A 20560-nucleotide genomic window follows, 5' to 3' on the forward strand; every position below is an offset into this window, starting at 1 on the left:
AAAGGAATGTTAGGGTTGCTTTGTTCCCGGGAGAGTCATAACACTAAGATGTAGAGAATTTTAAAGTTTTTAGGGCTGATGTAAATGTCAGGATAACTTGAGTTACATTGAGCGCGCTGTGGAGCACGAAGTCGAAACGAGTAGTGCATTGCGAAAGTGTCGAACAAATGTAGAAGGAATAAGGTTGGTTGGTTGTATATTGTTTAACGTCCCACAAGATTATTTCACTTATATGGAGACGTCACCATTGCTAGTGAAGGGCTGCAAATTTAGGCCTATGCTTGGCATTTATGGCCTTTGAGCAGGGGGATGTTTTTGGTGACACACCTGCTGTGACACGGGGTCTCGGTGTTTGCAGTCTGATCCGAAGGAACGCCCCATTTAGTCGCCTCTTACGACAAGCAAGGGTACTGAGGACCTGCTCTAACCCGGATCCCCAAGAGTTGCTAAAGAGTTTACGATATTTTAATAATAAACATAATTGTCGGTTTTTGGTGCTTATACTCTAGCAGTCTGTATGTATATTTTGGTCCAATTTCTGTAGTTGGAGTTGATCCCTTTAAATTATAAAAGCAAGCCGTCGATTGTAAAAGTAAGCCTTTTCGTAAAACTCCAATAGGAGTTATAAGATTGATCACTGTTCGTTATCTTCACCTTTTGAAGTGATTAGAAGAATTCTAAAATATGCAAAGATAACAGGCAATAGAGACTAAATGACGGATGCAACAAACGGAATTGTCCAGAAAAGTTCTCTTGAGGATTCAGGAACATTGGTCCTCTGTACTAGTATTTGTACGTTGTGAAGTTGTCCTTTACTGTTTGTAGTATACTGTAATATCTTTACATTAATTTTACTTTTTAATCCTTTAATAAAAAGAATTAGAAAGTTTAAAAGATATATGATTATAACGGCAAAGACTTAATCACTAACGTCTGTTTCGCGTATGAAGACTATCGAGCATGTCGTCTGCGTCTCGCACCACAAGAACAGGTAATTTTGTCGTTGATAATAGTAGGAGTCTATACCATACCACCCCTAATAAAATTAGTATTACTCCTTATTAGGGGGTGGTATGGTATAGACCTTACTATCATTATTACAGACTAAATTACCGTTTCCTTTGCCCATGCTCGGCAGAATGAAAACGAAGCTTTGTTACCCATTCCCGTCTCAGACAAGATAAATGTACCTCATTCGATGCCAAGAGAAGTTGATCTAACCTCTAATGTGGTTAAAAATATTACCGAACAAAGACAAGAAAATAGTTTTCTTATTGTATTCTAGTCTCTGATTGGTCAAATTCCAATTGAGGAACGCAAGTTATTTTTGTATAACCTGGTTTGTTATGGGGATGCACCCCATTGACAACCAGCTGCCGGAACTCTCGCAGCACTGTTTTGAGCCTTCTATGGGATAGAAAGTCAACGTGTGCAATAAGATACTTCGGTTTAATACACATATTGTGTTCTCGTTGTCAATTAGCATCTACTTGTAAAATTGTACTTTGTAGCTTTCCATAATGTGCACGTCGCATGTCGTTGCTGTTATCATCAACTTTTCACATTTTCGATTTCTTTTCAAGTACCATCGGACGAATGTTACGAAACTTGACACAAAATATTCTTGAGTAATGGTTATTCGATTTTTGATGAAGGACTATGCTCCTTCAAAGGAAAGAGTGCAAAATGTCAGGTGTTAAGGTTGCTCACTACACTAAAGCTTGTACTCTTTATGACACTACGTCACAAGATGGCGATTTATATGTTTTGTGAAATTATTTGTATCGATCGATTCGTTTGTCATCATCGTAGCTCAGTGGTTAAAAAATTGGGCTGGCGAACCGCAGATCTCGAGTTCAAATCCGCCAGAATCTTTTGTTCATATGTATTGAAATTTTGTTTGTTTTGAAAATCATGTTTTTATCCAAACATATTTTCTGCCTTTTTGGCATATACATGTATACTAATTATATATCATCATATCTTTTATGATTAGATCAATTTGTACTGATTTGAGGAACTAATTCAAGGTGTAGCGAACCACCTTAAAACATCTTAAGAATCCCTCAGACAGAAAAGCCAAAATTCTAAAATAGGTTTCTGATAACAGAAGTATCTTATTTAATAAAACCATCACCCATGGGGCCATATAGGTGCCATAATAGGGTTTTAAAGTTTTCCGTGGGATTAGATAGAGTCATTTAAAGAAAATATTTCTACATAATCTCGAGAATTTATGAAAAATGTTGACGGTGCTACTGTTATGGTGAGCGCAGGTACGTATACATATCTTTCCCAAAGGAGTCACCAAATGCAATTTTCCCCAATCTACGTGTATTTTCGGGAATAACACTAACGTTGTAATATTTTACAACTGGAAGTGCGTAAGAATAAGCAAATATCTTTCATTTTCTACCGAGCTTGGGGTGGGTGTTGTTGTTGGAACCCGTTCGCGCCTAACATAGCATTTACCAATAAAACCGACGGAAAACCTCTGTAGTCTAATGAACATCGCAGAGTGGGATAAAAAAATCTTTATACGTTTCTATTCAATGTCAAGGTGGTGATATCCCTAAGTTTATGAAATAGCGAGCACAGCGAGCCAGTGCAAAGACCTGGCTTGTACTGTGAGCTCTAATGACTAAAGTGCGCGAAAAATTCCGCGATGAAGCTGCACATTCATCTAGAAAAAATGTCAGGAGTAAAACATGGCGGAGATATCACAAAGTCCCATCTCCTTGATCTCAGATTGCGAACTTAGGTAGACTACTTCAATTTCATCATATTTCTGTGGTCCCTACACAATGCAGTGCGCGTCATTAGACTTAATAAGTAACGAAATGTAATACGATAGCTACGTGACACTACGGTCTACCTTTTGACGTCACAACACACCCGAAGCAGTGGCGGATCTAAATTAAGAGTTGAATGGTGAATTGAGCATGCACGCAAAAGATGATGAAAATCAACGAAATTCATTACCGTACATATGTCTATGAAAACATGTGACGTCAAATGATCGTAACTATAACTTGATTAATTTTTGGTTTGAGAATTGATTTCAATGTATCGTTACCTGGGGTGGATCCAGGAATTGCGGTTGGGGGCGCAACGTTTTATGAGGCGGGGGGCCGCCTTGAGGGCCCTGGTGGGTCCAGGGCAAAGTTCTGGGGGGGGGGGGTCCAGAGGGCGAAGCCCCTCGATTTTACAGATTTTATAAGGCTTGAAATATGTTTTCTATGTAGTCATTTTTACTATTTTCTGTGATTGTTGATAAGGTGAAATTAATAAAATGACGCAAATTTTAAGTTTTTTTGCAAAAAATATAAGTTCTCCAATAAAAATAATTCATTAAATCAAAATATTTTGTCATTTATTCCTCTGAGAGTGGAAGAAATTATTGCTTCTTTTATCGTTTACATTTTTCTAAACAAGAGACCACGATTTATCTTAAATTTGAAAATTTATGGGGGCGAGGGTGGGGGGGGGGGGCGCAGGCTGCACCCCTCTTAAATCCGCCACTGGTCACAACAAAAAAAAAAAAAAAAAGAAGAGGGTAGAAATCTTTTTCCTATAATGCGAATGCTGAAATATTTAATTATTATGTTGAATTATAATACGCCATTGCTACACTCTGTACATGGGGATTATTAAATAATGTTTTGGATAATCACCACCTAGCGGCCTTGCTATTACAAAGTGAATTTTGAAGATTTTTATTATGCTTTCTGGAATTTTCAGTACACTACAGATTTGTTCAGTTTTCTTTTTTATCACATCTCTTAATTCCATTGGTAAAGGCTATGTCAGACACGCATACATTATATATAGGTGGATGGGGGATTCGAAGTCACCACCCCTGGGCTAGGTACAAAATAGATATATTTGCCTATTTGTATGCACTTCCAATTGTAAAATACAACATGTTATTCCCTAGCTTCAACTTGACCCCTAAAATACACGGGGTGGAACCCACTTCCATTCTGGATCCACTCATATACATGTAGTTGTACTTGCTCTACCGGTAGCTCCATCAACATAATAATTCTTATGTAACAATATTGACGCATTCTTCATAGAGCAAATCAAAACAATATAACATTGTACAGGATCCTAATCTTTAACAAATTGATTAATCAGAATTCACACCTTCTAATCTGAGTGATAAGTTAATTCACTTTTAAAAATAAATTTCGATCATTGAAATGCAGATCACAGTCCTGAATTACAGTACTACTATGTAATGTCACAGTACTAAACACTACTGTGTATGTTTACTCAGCATACAACAAAGCGAAGCAAAGGCTGCACGTTTTATCAAACTGATAAAACATTTCACTGTGAGATCTACACTCCGTAGATACACGAAATCTATGCTCTTAATGAACTCGTTGAAAACAGATTTGTAATATGGCGGAGTGGGATACACTATCCGTGTTAACCCTCGTCAGTTGCTTTGCCTCTGTAATTTGCGGAGTTGTTTTGTTAGCAACACAGTACAAGATGGCTATCCTACAATACACATTAAGGAATCTTCTGAGTTTTCTTACGATCGCCGACATTATCACATCAACAGGATACATAGCTGGAACTATTCATTACATTTATGTACGTAAAGATAGACACTCTTGGAACTCCACAAATGTTTTCTGTGAGGCGCAGAGTTTTGTGACGACGTTTTCGAACATATCCTCTTTTGCATGGACGTCCATTATTGTTGTACACATATATATAATGGTCAAAACAACAACGGACTGGGGCCAGAACACGAGGCTTAAAGTGGTGTATCACGTGATAGGATGGGCAATTCCAGGTCAGTATGTTAAATCATCCAACATGTTTCATTGAAATCCGGTTATTGTGCATTTGTGAATACATTTGACAAACAATAAAGACCTTAAAATCATTTGATGTTCATTGTTTTCGTATTCTTGAAGAACATTCGTTCACGATAAGATAGAATTACTCTTTAGTAAATGACGTCATGATCGCCACTAAATTAGGCTAATTAAATGCAAAATCGATAACGGAAACAGAGATGCATAGAGAACGAAGCAGTTTTACAACAGAGTATAGCTATTGACTCTCTCTCTCTCTCTGAAGTAACCACACCCTTTCTCGAACTGCTCTACAACAGAGTATAGCTATTGACTCTCTCTCTCTATCTCTCTCTCTCTCTCTCTCTCTCTCTCTCTCTTTGAAGTAACCAGACCCTTTCTCGAACTGCTCTACAACAGAGTAGAATTAATCAAGTTCTCTAACAAACACCCTCACAATAAAGTAGAAGTAACCAGGATCTCTATCAAACAGTTCTACAACAGAGTATAGAGCTAATCAAGTTCTCTAACAAACACCCCCACAATAAAGTAGAAGTAACCAGGATGTCTATCAAACAGTTCTACAACAGAGTATAGAGCTAATCAGGTTCTCTAACAAACACCCCCACAATAAAGTAGAAGTAACCAGGATCTCTATCAAACAGTTCTACAACAGAGTATAGAGCTAATCAGGTTCTCTAACAAACACCCCCACAATAAAGTAGAAGTAACCAGGATCTCTATCAAACAGTTCTACAACAGAGTATAGAGCTAATCAGGATCTCAGTTCAGGAAAACATGTAGAGTTATCAGAAAAAACCCCAAAGAAATACGAAGTTTTGGAAATATTGTATATTTTATTTTATGTACCATTTTGAAATGAAATGCTGAAAACTTTATACAATGTAATGTATAAAAACTTTATCTAGCAATTGTAGCCATTAATTTGCTCACATTTAAAACGCCGTTACCTTGCTTTGCATGCTAAGCCGTTGTGGCAGTGGTTATGTTGGTGACGGGTCATCTAGGAGAAAGTTACGGCAAAACTACAGGACCATGGTGCTGGGTCAAACTAAACCACACTAGTGAAATCCAGTCATATGACACGATGATCATGTTTCTATCCGGAAAGGCGTGGGAAATCCTGACCTACTTCTTGACTTTAGGAGTATTCAGACACCTAATGATATACAGATGCATTGAGGTATTTTACCATATTTCCTGATAATTTATATTAATTAATGCTAAGCGTGTACTAGGTTATAAAACATTCCTTCCACGATCAACCAACGAATCACGATGTCAGTATCATATAGATTCACATCAGTTATACTGATTGATAATGATTATTCATATAAACTTTAAAGCTAAGTAAATTTTCAATTATTTTGTTGTTCTAAATGAAACAAGAGGCCCATGGGCCACATCACTCACCTGAGTCACCTTGGCCCATATCTGAAGACTTTCCATATATATTTGCATGTAAAACCTTAGTCCCTATTATGGCCCCAACTACCCCTGGAGGCCACGATTTTTGGTTCTTGAGAAGAAGATTTGTAAAGATTTTCCCTATATTTCTATGTAAAACTTTGACACCCCACTTGTGGCCCCATCCTACCCCCCCCCCCCCCCGGGGGGCCGGGGCCATGATTTCAACAAACTTGAATCTGCATTATGTCAGGAAGCTTTCATGTAAATCTCAGCTTTTCTGGCTTAGTGGTTCTTGAGAAGAAGATTTTTTAAAGTTTTTCCCTATATATTTGTATGTAAAACTTTGATCCCCCTTGTGGCTCCTTCCTACTCCCGGGGGCCATGATTTGAACAAACTTGAATCTGCACTATGTCAGAAAGTTTTCATGTAAAAATAAGCTTTTCTGGCTCAGTGGTTCTTGAGAAGAAGATTTTTCCTATAGATTTGTATGTAAAACTTTGATCCCCTATTGTGGCCCCATCCAACCCCCGGGGCCCATGATTTGAACAAACTTGAATCTGCATTATGTCAGGACGTTTTCATGTAAATCTCAGCTTTTCTGGCTTAGTGGTTCTTGAGAAGAAGATTTTAAACATTTCCCCCTATATATTTGTATGTAAAACTTTGATCCCCCCTTGTGGCCCCATCGTACCCCCTGGGGCCATGATTTGAACAAACTTGAATCTGCATTATGTCTGGAAGTTGTCATGTAAAAATTAGCTTTTCTGGCTCAGTGGTTCTTGAGAAGATTTTTAAAGATTTTTCCTATATATTTGTATGTAAAACTTTGATCCCCCTTGTGGCCCCATCTAACCCCCGGGGCCCATGATTTGAACAAACTTGAATCTGCATTATGTCAGGAAGCTTTCATGTAAGTCTCAGCTTTTCTGGCTTAGTGGTTCTTGAGAAGAAGATTTTTAAAGTTTTTCCCTATATATTTGTATTTAAAACTTTTATCCCCCCTTGTGGCTCCATCTTACCCCCGGGGGCCATGATTTGAACAAACTTGGATCTGCACTATGTCAGAAAGTTTTCATGTAAAAATCAGCTTTTCTGGCTCAGAGGTTCTTGAGAAGAAGATTTTTCCTATAGATTTGTATGTAAAACTTTGATCCCCTATTGTGGCCCCATCCAACCCCCGGGGCCCATGATTTGAACAAACTTGAATCTGCATTATGTCAGGAAGTTTTCATGTAAATCTCAGCTTTTCTGGCTTAGTGGTTCTTGAGAAGAAGATTTTAAACATTTCCCCCTATATATTTGTATGTAAAACTTTGATCCCCCCTTGTGGCCCCATCGTACCCCCAGGGGCCATGATTTGAACAAACTTGAATCTGCACTATGTCAGGAAGTTGTCATGTAAAAATCAGCTTTTCTGGCTCAGTGGTTCTTAAGAAGATTTTTAAAGATTTTTCCTATATATTCGTATGTAAAACTTTGATCCCCTATTGTGGCCCCATCCAACCCCCGGGGCCCATAATTTGAACAAACTTGAATCTGCATTATGTCAGGAAGCTTTCATGTAAATCTCAGCTTTTCCGGCTTAGTGGTTCTTGAGAAGAAGATTTTTTAAAAGTTTTCCCCTATATATTTGTATGTAAAACTTTGATCCCCCTTGTGGCCCCATCCTACCACCGGGGGCCATGATTTGAACAAACTTGAATCTGCACTATGTCAGAAAGTTTTCATGTAAAAATCAGCTTTTCTGGCTCAGTGGTTCTTGAGAAGAAGATTTTTCCTATAGATTTGTATGTAAAACTTTGATCCCCTATTGTGGCTCCATCCAACCCCCAGGGCCCATGATTTGAACAAACTTGAATCTGCATTATGTCAGGAAGTTTTCATGTAAATCTCAGCTTTTCTGGCTTAGTGGTTCTTGAGAAGAAGATTTTAAACATTTCCCCCTATATATTTGTATGTAAAACTTTGATCCCCCCTTGTGGCCCCACCGTACCCCCAGGGGCCATGATTTGAACAAACTTGAATCTGCACTATGTCAGGAAGTTGTCATGTAAAAATCAGCTTTTCTGGCTCAGTGGTTCTTAAGAAGATTTTTAAAGATTTTTCCTATAGATTTGTATGTAAAACTTTGATCACCTATTGTGGCTCCATCCAACCCCCGGGGCCCATAATTTGAACAAACTTGAATCTGCATTATGTCCGGAAGCTTTTATGTAAATCTCAGCTTTTCCGGCTTAGTGGTTCTTGAGAAGAAGATTTTTTTTAAAAGTTTTCCCCTATATATTTGTATGTAAAACTTTGATCCCCCTTGTGGCCCCATCTTACCCCCGGGGACCATGATTTGAACAAACCTGAATCTGCAATATGTCAGGAAGCTTTCAGATAAATTTCAGCTTTTCTGGCCCAGTGGTTCTTGAGTAGAAGATTTTTAAATGACCCCACCCTATTTTTGCATTTTTGTGATTATCTCCCGTTTGAAAGGGACATGGCCCTTCATTTGAACAAACTTGAAAGCCCTTTGTCCAAGGATGCTTTTGGCCAGGTTTGGTTGATATTGGCCCAGTGGTTCTTGAGAAGATGTCAAAAATATAAAAAGTTTACAGATGGACGGACGACGGACAAAATGTGATCAGAAAAGCTCACTTGAACCTTCGGTTCAGGTGAGCTAAAAAGTGAATATAATGTACAGAGATTAATTTCATAAATCAACACTTGATGGAAGGGCAAACACGGATCCCTGGTGGGGTAAGGTGTACATGAAGAGTAAGCATCTCCTGTATACCAGTCATACCCGATGCGAGTCCTCGATCTTGATTAGATGAACAGTTTATTCTGTAGTCAAAATCTAAAGAATGACATAGATATTGGTATGAAATACGTCATACACCAATCGACAAAATGACAGGCTGTATCTGCAACTAAATTCATTACGACAATGATAGTATTTGACAAATGGTGACTTTAAACCTCTGCGATTTCTTTTTCATTCCTTTGTCTTGAAGAAAGGACACACATCCCAAAACATTAATTATATTTTTGGTGAGTTGTTGGTTAACAGAGTGATTTCAGTTTTCTTTGACAACTATTGCAACTGTTTCAAAGATACATGGATGTGATCGGTCGACAGGGAATGCTTACTCCTCCTAGGCACCTGATCCCACCTCGGGTGTGTCCAGGTGTGTGTTTGCCCAACTATCTACTTTGTATTGCTTATGGGATTTATGAGATTGATCAGTGTTCGTTATCTTCACCTTTCATACACAACTTCTTGGTATCGAATGTTGTTTGTTTGTAGTGCTTTATATATATTCTGCTCGTTCAACCTGTTAGTCAGAGCTAAAACACAATGTAAATTTACATTTGCTCCCATTCCACCAAGACTTATACAAAATATGTACAATATTCTCAGAAACAGAGGAAGGGGACTGGAACTCATGGTTTGGGTCAGAAGGTGAACCCAGAGTCACCGAGACCGGAAGACGAGCGCTTCTTTTACTTATGGCTACCACTCTTACTGTGTCGAGTCTGGGGAACCGTTCGCTTCTTCATGGCCATACCCAACTCCAAACATCCCGAAACATCACCGATTGAATTTCTTCTGTACATGCAGTGTATAGGTGATGGATCTCTTGCTATGGGTAATTTCATTCTGTTTTGTGTTTTGGACAAAGACATTAGGGCAGCTTATTTGTCGGCGTGTGGACAGAAGTCAATGAACAAGGATAAAGAAAAACACTACATACCTACCGTGTCTGTTCCGTATCAGTCCATTGGATCGTCTTCATACTGGGAACCCATGAAATAATAGAATACCCTTCCGGTATACTCAGTATATACTTCACGAATATCAGACTGATAATTATATTCTCTGCATATTCCATGTCCCCTTTTCCAATTGTCGTTACAATTGAAAATTCTATTACATCTATATGCATATCAAAAGGTATTGAGCATTATTCAATGCGTTTAGTTCTATTTGATAAAGAGCTTATTAAACGGAATTCTCTGCGAAGCATTAAAATGGATATCAAGATCAGTCCCCTTTCCATCTAGACAGTTCGTGCTTTGTTAAGCATATCCTACTCAATGTTGGGGGCAGCTCGTCCTCTACGCGGCACAAATCGTCCCCACAAATACGACAAGCTGTCCTAATAGTACAATTGGACATGCCATTGTTTATTATACTAGGATAGACTCCTGTTAAGTTTACTTTGCCAATGTATTGCACCATCAAGAGTTCTTGCCCTGGTGAGTTCGATTCGTTTGCCAAAGTTCCTTTTCTCTGTTTGACTGCAACTGTTCTACACTCTTATTGAACATAAATCTCATCCAAAGATCTAGATCGTTCACAATATTGAACCATGTGTATTAAGTTAATCATCAGACTATATTATTGTGAAATATATCTAAGACATAATGTGTATGCTATGATCTTGTCGACACACAGTCACACAAACATAACCTTCATTCTGATATTGTAAAATTGATCATACATGTATCTTCATTGTTCACGCCATTTTCAAGGAGGTGAACATTTCTTTTTTAAATATGCGTGTCCATCATTTGGTAATACATGTATTTAAAACTCTGTTATAAAGTTGTTAACAGTTGATAAATTTAATTCATCATCGTATGTCATATCTTAAATTCGCAATAAATAATTTCGATTCTTGTTAATGTATATGTGTTTTCAATTTCTTGAACGTGGACACACTTGTCTTAGATAATAGCTAGAAAATGATCAAAGGAGATATGTGTCAGTCATAATGTTAAATGGATTTTGTTTTTAATATGTGTGTCAATTATTCGATAAAGCATTCATTTAAGAGGCAGTCCACGGACACATCAGGTAGTCGCTAGAATATGGAAGGTGAAGATAACGAACAGTGATCAATCTCATAACTCCTATAATGTAAAACTGATACGGTACCAAATTTGATGCACCAGATGCTCATTTCAACAAATAATGTCTCTTCAGTGATGCTCAACCGAAATTTTTGAAATCCGAAAAAAAAACAACTTGTAAGAGCTATTTTAGGGGGAAACAGAGTGCCAAAAAGTGGAGCCAAATTTGTCCATGGATAAGAGCTATGCATGAGGGAGATAATCTTTAATTTTGAAATAAATTTCTATATTTTATCACAGCAATTAAATATACATCCGTATTTTCAAGCTAGTAATGAAGTACTTAGCTACTGGGCTGTAGAGACCCTCGGGGACTAACAGTCCACCAGAGGTGTTATAGGTTCTAGTAATTTTTTATGAATTTTAATTTTTTGATCATTGATTGGTTAAATCTACTTCATATTTATTTCTATTTATGTAGATCAACAATCTTCATTTAAGCAGTTGACCTTGTTGCACTTATTGAAAATTTAGAGATTTCAGTTCAACTTTTCACCATAAAATCTTGCTTTTCCCACTGCATTTATTTTTGTAACTTGAAATACACCTCTTCAACTTTGTGGTTTTACATCATTTATTTCTGTTGAGACATTGTATTGGGTTTTATGAGATCTTAAATTTTGATCATTATCTTGTAAAATATATTGATGTGAAATATGGGCAACTTTAACAATTAATAAATTCATTCGTTGAATGAATATACACATAAAAACCCTCTTAGTTATTGCATATAGTATCACACATAGAAAATATTTCTTTTTTCTATTTCTTAGTTATGGCATTTTAGAGCTGTTCAAACGTAGCACCTTTTTCCAATATTTCGCGACCTTTTTGCACCGAAAATTATCTCAAAGTCGTTTTTCCATGTTGAACCCAAACTAAACATGATTTAAACTTTTTATTTGGCAAATTCAACATTGGGGTCAGTAGCAACCTGTTCACAGTGTTTCATGAAAATCTGAGAGATAGCATGTGCTGACCTCTGCCTGATATCATCATGGACACTCTCTTTAAAAATTACTTTTCAAAGTTTTCATGAAAAGTGAAGATAACGAAAAGTGATCAATTTCACCAATCCATAACATATACAGAATTAGGAGTAGGAAAAACATGGACCCCTGGACACATCAGAGGTAGGAACAGGTACCTAGAAGAGAGTAAACATATTCTGTTGACTGGTCACACCCGCTGTGAGTTTTATATCTTGATCAGGTAAACGGAGTAATCCGTAGTCAAAATCAGTATGTAAAGAACAGTCTAACAATCGGTATGAAACACGTCAGATAGTATTTGACCTAACATCAGTTTGTATTTGCAAATAGGATTATCATAACAACAATATAATTTGCGAAATGCTGACTTCAGACGAGATTGTTGAAATCCCTGCAACGTCATCTTATTTGTCAGTAGCTTACCGCGATTTGAAAATGATCATTCGCAGAACATATTCTTACGTAATGAATCAGTTGAAAGACATAAACACCAAATGCAGGTGATAATAGAATATTGTTACAGAAATAAGGAAAGTTGATGAGGGCAAAACTGAAGTCATCCCGTTTGTCATAAAGTTGAGTTGCTAGTTTGCTGATAACCTCTATGTTCAATAAAATATCCAGATATGAAACAGATATTGTATTGCATTATCTAACGTCCCGCTTGAGAATTTCTAACTCACATAGAGACGTCACCATTGCCGGTGAAAGACTGCAAAATTTAGGCCTATGCTCGGCCATTGAGCAGGGAGGGATCTTTATCGTGCCACACCTGCTGTGACACGGGACCTCAGTTTTTGGTGTCGCATCCGAAGGACCGCCCTATTTAGTCGCCTCTTACGACAACCAAGGGGTACTGGGTACTGAGGACCCATTCTAGGCCGGGTTCCCGCAGAACTGAAACAGATATGGAAGAGTCTGTGTTGTTTATCAAAATATTGAGTTGAAGGTCACAGCAAAATATTTTTTCTTCTCATGTAGAAGCTTTTGAATAAATTCTGCCTCATAGGAATTTAAAAAACAGGTCAGGGCTAATAAAGGAGCACAGTTCGTGCTCATGCGAATTCCAGCAGACTGTTGGGAGACCTGGTCTCTAAAAACCACTTAGATATTGTCAATGAGGAAATCTAAAATATTTTTGACATCAACTTCAGAGTACTTGTGCGTTGAATCAGAGTGGTGTTTAACAAAGTAATTTTTTGAATAATTGATCACAATAAATGAATATTTGCGTGTTCCATTTTTATTGAAAAGTCAGCTATCTATGATGTCAAAAAGTCTAGTCTTTAATTTTTCGTTAGGAATGGTTGTATAAAGTGTTGAAAAGTCATACGGTTTAAATCTGTTGATTTGAGAAAAGTTTTACACTACTTCTCGCATATGTCGTGGTACAATATGTCTGAAGTTTCTCCTTCTATGCAGTTAACATTTCTGTGACAAAATAGATAGGGGCTTTGTAGGACATTTACTGGATCTAGCAACTAACTTGTACGACTAATTCTCGCAAGACTTTGCGTTTTAAACACTTTATATATCGTATTCCACGTTCACAATGGGTACATGTGACACATATTAGCGTTTCTTTGTTGTCTATTTCTTGACAATAGACAACACGTGTTTGCCCAACTATCTATTTTGTATTGAATTTAGGAGTTATGAGATTGATCACTGTGCGTTATCTTCACTTTTCACATAATTATGTCTCAAAACAGATAAAAAATACACCTCCTTTAAAAATGACGAAAAAACCAAATTTGACAAAACCTGGAACGGATGGAACCTTTCATTCAATAGCCGTGTTTCGAGTTACTCCGGAACACCCGGGATTTTTCGTATTTAGCCACGCCGGTCACGTGATATGAGCAAAATGTTCCACAGGGGTACTTCCGGTTAATTTTGTTTACACTGGTAACAAAATTGTTTTTGACAAAATATAGATTTTGCGGCACAAACTGTCGCAAATCAGATAAAGGATAGCAAGGGATATATATTTACTTGGGAAGATGTCAAAGTTTACCTTTTCCCAAACCCGGGAAAAGCGTTCACGCAGAGGAAACGATGGCGTCATTTGTGTAGAAAACCACGAGCAGCCGAAATTGAGTGCGATTATTACATTCCGTGAAAGCTGAACCAACAAAGAAACATCATTGTTCTAGCCAGTTTGCTTATATTAACTTTTAGGAAAACCAAGAGGTTTGTACTGACTCTTAAAAATATAATATAGACTGTGCAAAATCTTGTCAATCTTCAAGAATAGGTATACTTGTACCCTCATCTACATCTGAGCAGTGTATGTATTTTACAACGGTGTTCATGTGACATTAAATAAATGATAAAGGATCATATATTAGAGAATTTCAATTATGAACTTATGGTTCAGGCTCATAAAAATTATGAAGCAATTTCACAAGGGAGTGAGAGGGGGGGGGGGTATATATATCTGCTAATTAAATAAAATATGAGAACACCAGATAATATATCCCTACGGATCTATACTAGAATTTGCATGATCATTTATTCAAGCTCCATACTGATGGTTCATTCACTGCAAAATTTTGAATTATATCAAAGAACATTGATCTTTTCTCCAACTTTTAATACCAATCAAGCACAGGCAATATGCATCGCTTGGGGTCGAATTTACTATTAAAGAGTACTCTTTAATAGTAAATTCGAACACAAGTGATGCATATTGCCTGTGCAATCAAGGTACTTTACATGTACATCAGATATGTACATTTCCACTCAAACTACTTGTATACAAGAATGGAACCAGCTGAACATGAGCCAGGTTATATATTATATATTTGCTCTCCTACCCCTTTGATTCAGTACTGTGTAAGGAAATATACTATTGAGTATATATATTTCTTAAAAAGAATAACAATTTTCATTCATATTTTATTCAACATATATATACACAGGTTGATAACAATGGCTGATCTGCATATAATGACTGCTAGTTATTGGCTGGTATGCAGTGAAAGGGAGCTAAAAAGGAGTAAAAAGTTCATATCAGCCAGGTGAGAATTAATTTCTTCTTTTTTGTGTGTTATACATATGTAATTCTTTTCTTTTGCTGCTTCAAATCTTGTGTATTTGAAAATTTTCAGTCTAATATTTGGCAATGTTATAGGTAGTGTGGTTTAAATAAACCAGTGTTAAGGAATATCCAGTAATGGCATGACATCATGAGAGTTTGGCATACCGACATTCAGATGATTAATGATGAAACTGAAGACCTCAAGTGAAAGGCATGGAAAATTATCCTGTTCCCATTAACCTGGAAAAGAGGAGGGATGCCACAATATTGATAATAGACTTTTGTCAATTTGAGAAGCAAAGATGTAAAAAAAAAAAATAAAAAATAAATAAATAAATAAATAAATAATGCTGAAATTATAATTCATGTATTTGTTAAAAATACTGTTCACTGTACATACATGTATATTTTTTTTAACTTATTTGGAAATACATGAAGTAATTCATATTAAAACTGTATTGCTATATCTATCAGGCCCAGCACAATCTCTATATTTAACTATATAGTTTTATAGAGCTATTTCAAACAGCTTCATTAAGCTAGTTTCGATTAAATTTCTTAAGTGCAATGACACATAACAATATACATGTACTTTGAACTAACCACAACACTATTCTATGTATAGATCATATGTCATTTTAAGAATTTTCATGAAAAGAGAATTTCTTTTGTATTGATAACTGTCCACTGCCTTATGTGTGTCGAAGCTTTGATAAGTATATGATGACTTTACAATGTGGAATCTGTAACAACTTAATAATCCTAAACATTTGACAATTTTGAATCAAAATTCTTCCTAAGGTACATAGTTTAAGAAGCTTTTTTTGTTTACAGTGTGTTGTTTCAAGTACAAGGATGAAATATTTTCACTTAGAAATTAAATTTTTATGCTTTAAAAATATATTTGATAGAAGATTTGAAATAGTTATATCAAGCAATTTCAATTAGCTTTAAAAAGCTATATAGCTTGATTAGCATATTTATATAGCTAATTATACTAGAGATTGTGCTGGACCAGTCTATGAGCACATAATTGAAATTATGTTGCTGAAAGGAATTATAATATTACCTTAATCATGATCAGATATATATTTTGTTCAGTGATATAAATATGAGCAGTAATCACAAATACCTACTGGATTGTGAAAAGTCAATAAAATGACTACAACAATAAATAGTCATGCTAAAAATTCTTCCAATTACATAAGTATATCATTAGAAGTCAAACTCCAAAGACTTAATTTGTAACACAAGTATTAGTTGAGAAATAATTATTTTCAAATTCAATCTAATTAAAATTAGATCTTTGATCCGCTCATGCAATCGCTACACAAAGGACTATACACCAGTTTCATAACAAGTGCAGTCTTTTCTTAGAGATCAGCTGAGCATAGTGAAGATTCAAGTAAATTAAAAGTCAAATCAATCTAATTAAAATTAGATCTTTGATCCGCTCATGCAATCGCTACACTTTGTGTAGCGATTGCATGAACGGATCAAAGATCTAATTTTAATTAGATCGTTTCAAATTAGACAGCATATTGACTATACCCAAGTAGATAATTTTATCCTCACCCACATATGGCTATACCATTGCACTCAGAAACCCAGTCTAATTCAATTTAAACTAGCTTTAAATAATAAAGCCATTTCAAATACCTATAATATTATAGCTAATCTATTACTTTTCACTGTGTATTGTCATTATCTATATTTTATATCAATAATTATCAGGTCCAGTCCAAAGACTATTTCTACCTATGTAGCTACTTATAGCTACCTAGGTATTTAAACCTACTCCAGGTAGCTATTTTTACCTACGTTTTCCTTTACTTGCATTTTGTGGCCAAACGCAGGAACAGCGCAACATGGTGTGTACCAAATTTCTTGATTCACTTATACTGACAATGAATACCACAAAAATATTGGACAAAAAATGATTACTTTCAAATTTGCATCAATAACTGCACCCACTTCCATTCTCTAGGAACTTAGGATCAAAGATACATGATAAGAAGTCTAGAATGTTTTACAAATCTTTATTAATTTTAAAGTTAACATTCATGCACTCTTACATTAAAAGTTTTTGAGTCGATTTTTCATGCAATTTTCTCTACATTTTCCACCCTCGTAAAGCATTTAAATTTACACTCCGAATTTTGTCATGCACATGTACAACATGATACATAAAACGACTGACCTGTTTAAAAGATGTGCCTTAATTATTATTTATTTATATCTTTAAAAACATGTAAAAGTAGTAAAACTAGCTACTTTAAGTAGCTTTAAATACCTAGGTAGCTATTAATAGCTACGTAGGTAGAAATAGTCTTTGGAATGGACCTGAATATATATGTTACATGTTTATGCCCATTTTGGCCCTGATTTGGTAACGTAAATTCTATTTCACATAGGCCCTATAGACTGTACTGGACCTAATGCCTGCTTTAAATGAAGCAGTGCACATTGTGTTTTGTTTAATCATATATATATATAATGTCGTCATAATTTTCATTTTACCAGTTTGACAGGTTTCAGTGAGTCTAATACGTTCTTTTCCTTTACCCCTCCGGTTACTAGACAGCTGGGCCGGGCCTTGTGTGAGTTACACGACATCGTCTTCTGTTCTTGACGAAGTCTTTCGTTGTATTTCGTAGATCAATAGTAGCTTATCAAACGCTCATAAACAAATATGTACCGCATACACCCCAAACTATTAAATGTGTATTTCAATTTCATGATGATCGACAAAATTAAGCCTAGGCCTAATACACGAAGTGTCGACTGTTGGTAAACAAAGGTAAACAACGATAAACCGGAAGTAACCCTGTGGAACATTTTTGACGCGGCGTGACTAAACACAGAATAAACACTGTGTTCCGGAGTAACTCGAAACACGGCTATTGAAACAGCTTTTTAATTTATTCTCTCCCTCCCTCTCTCTATCTCTCGCTTTCATAACACATTTTCTGTAAATTAAAGATTGATACATATGTCACATGTTTTTGATATTACAGAATAGAAGAAAATAAAGAATTACAAAAAAAATAAATCTTAAAAACAGTTTAACATTTCATCAGAAGGAACAACGAAAAACGATAGATTGTCAATTATATGTATGGGGTAACTATTTCCTCTTTAGAAATTGTGTTGAATATCTGTCGGAAAAATCGTGCATAAAATATGGAACTGCTAGCATGTTCCAAAAATTCGTGGAATGCGTCTTTAAGTTTTATTTTTCAATAAAATAACTCACAATTATAAGGATACATGTGTTTATCCTAATTTGAATTTATAAACTAAATGTTTTTGATGAACTCCGAACAGTACCGCTTTGACAGTTGTCATAGAAACGGATGTTTTGAGAGGCGGGGAGACTTTATACTTGTTCTTAATATTTTATTATTCTTGTAGCTATGTATGAAAAACGCTTGAAATGTAATATGAAACTAAAATGACGTCATACTATCAATTGTTGGAACTAATATGTTGTACGATATGACCGTTAGGACGAGCGAAGCCCATCAACATCTTGCAACACGACTGAATAGCCATTTAATCCGCCTCTTCATTTAACGCGGGAAATATAACACAGTAGATGTAAACAGTTGCATTGTGACGTCATATTAGCTGCATTGTTTTTTTCTTCTTTCAAACCAAGCAATTTATCAACAAAACGTACGACGCTACGGAAAAGCTTGTTTGGAATTAAAAATACGTGTGTGTTACTTTCTAAACAATTTATTTGTTTTATTTGCGGTGTTGTCAATGAAGTATACAGCAATGACGGCGACATTTTCCTTGAAGCATTACCGGTAATACTCTTTTTATTTCATCTGATAAAAAGCAAATCACCTCGCTCGCTATCAAAAAGTGTTCCAAAAATTTGACTGATTATGTACATGTATCTATTCTATTTGTAATTCGTTGTTGATATGACCATCATTAGAAAACATCGACATTTGATTAGTTATCAAGTTTCGTGAAAACCTTGGGAATATTCTGACTCAAACGCATACATTGATGACAGAAACAGAACGAAAATGTATTATGCAACTCGTGTTCAAGTGACAAAGAGGAGGAAAGCATTACTCTATAGTTGAAGGCGATAACAGGACTAGCTGGTCGGTGGAGGGTCGTCTTTCCTTGCTGGAAAGGTTATGTGTTAATGGACTTGGATCGCCGGCGCATTGTGCAGGAGATACGAGGGCTGTTCGGTATGTAATGTGTATTGTACCACAACGTAATAATGCTTTGCACGATTTCGTGGATGATGATACTCTTGAATAGCTCTATTCAGTACCATTCCAACGGTATGAACACGAACCTTCAGCTCCACATAGTTTTAAACGTATAGTCATTTCAATAAAGCCAGTTATTGACCGTTGTTGTAAAAATGGTTGGGAAAGGAGTTGCGATTATTGAAGAAATTAAAGCTTATATAAAAGTTCGCACTAAACTCGGGCATTCGGTAATGCAGATTTTTACTGAATTAAGGGAAGTTTATGGGTCTGATAAGGTATCTTATGAGACAGTTCGTAGGTGGAGAAATTTTTTTTTGAATGGCACAGAGTCCGTCAAAGATACAGCAAAATCTGACCGACCTGTGACTGTAGCAGGCAAGGCAAATGTCGCAAAAGTCAGGGAAATAAATGAAAGTGATGGCAGATACACGATTCGTGATAATGCCAAAGCTGTTGGTATATCGCTATCGCGGGTGCATTTCATTTTGAAGCGTATTTTGAAAGTACGAAATATTTTTGCCAGATGGATACAGCATATATTGACAGATGACCAAATACGGGTACGAGTACAAACCGCTAAGCAATTGCTCAAAATGTTTCCCAAATTCAATCAAAGACAATTTGCAAACATTGCTGCTGGTGACGAAACATGGTTCACTATCTCCAACCAGTATGAAAAATTGGGGAAAAAATATGGCTAACTAAACACGGTAGAAGGTAGTTGCCAAAAGAACCATAAGCACAAAGAAGGTTTTTTTATTGCATATTCTCATGTGATGGTATAGCCATACAAATTCCAGTGCCGAAGGCCAAAAGTGTTACAGGTCGGTATTACCGAGATGTTACACTAAAAATGCTCAAGAAATATTATCATAAACGACGCCCTGTGTCAGAATTTAGACATGTTTGTCTACTTCATGATAATGCTCCATCACATACATCTGAGCTTGTGAAGCAATTTTTGAAGTCGGAGAAGGTTACCGTCTTGCCACACCCACCATACTCTCCAGATCTAGCCCCTTGCGACTTTTTCCTTTTTCCAAAACTTAAAAAGTTCTTATCTGGTCGTCGTTACAAATCCTGACAAGCCCTTGGCTCAGCCATCAGTCAGTGCCTCAGAGGTCTAC

General features: G+C 36.2%; 1 protein-coding gene and 2 long non-coding RNA genes across 3 annotated transcripts; 2 read left to right on the forward strand and 1 right to left on the reverse strand.

Moving 5' to 3' along the window:
• Positions 1-4111: 4111 nt before the first annotated feature.
• Positions 4112-10926, forward strand: LOC125659749 (G-protein coupled receptor 157-like). Its single transcript, XM_048891550.2, has 3 exons — positions 4112-4813; positions 5807-6021; positions 9659-10926. The coding sequence occupies exons 1-3, from the start codon at positions 4411-4413 to the stop codon at positions 10052-10054; spliced, it is 1014 nt and encodes a 337-aa protein (XP_048747507.1). The 5' UTR covers positions 4112-4410; the 3' UTR covers positions 10055-10926.
• A 3015-nt stretch (positions 10927-13941) lies between these two features.
• Positions 13942-15292, forward strand: LOC125662278 (uncharacterized). The gene is made up of 2 exons (XR_007365301.2): positions 13942-14339; positions 15071-15292. It is a non-coding gene; the product is annotated as an uncharacterized LOC125662278 (long non-coding RNA).
• LOC125662271 (uncharacterized) lies at positions 15034-18227 on the reverse strand. The gene is made up of 2 exons (XR_007365300.2): positions 17710-18227; positions 15034-15429 (listed from the first exon to the last, which is right to left on the reverse strand). It is a non-coding gene; the product is annotated as an uncharacterized LOC125662271 (long non-coding RNA).
• Between the last annotated feature and the right edge of the window lie 2333 nt (positions 18228-20560).

This window comes from Ostrea edulis, chromosome 1 (genome assembly GCF_947568905.1).
Source record: "Ostrea edulis chromosome 1, xbOstEdul1.1, whole genome shotgun sequence".
Taxonomy (NCBI): domain Eukaryota; kingdom Metazoa; phylum Mollusca; class Bivalvia; order Ostreida; family Ostreidae; genus Ostrea; species Ostrea edulis.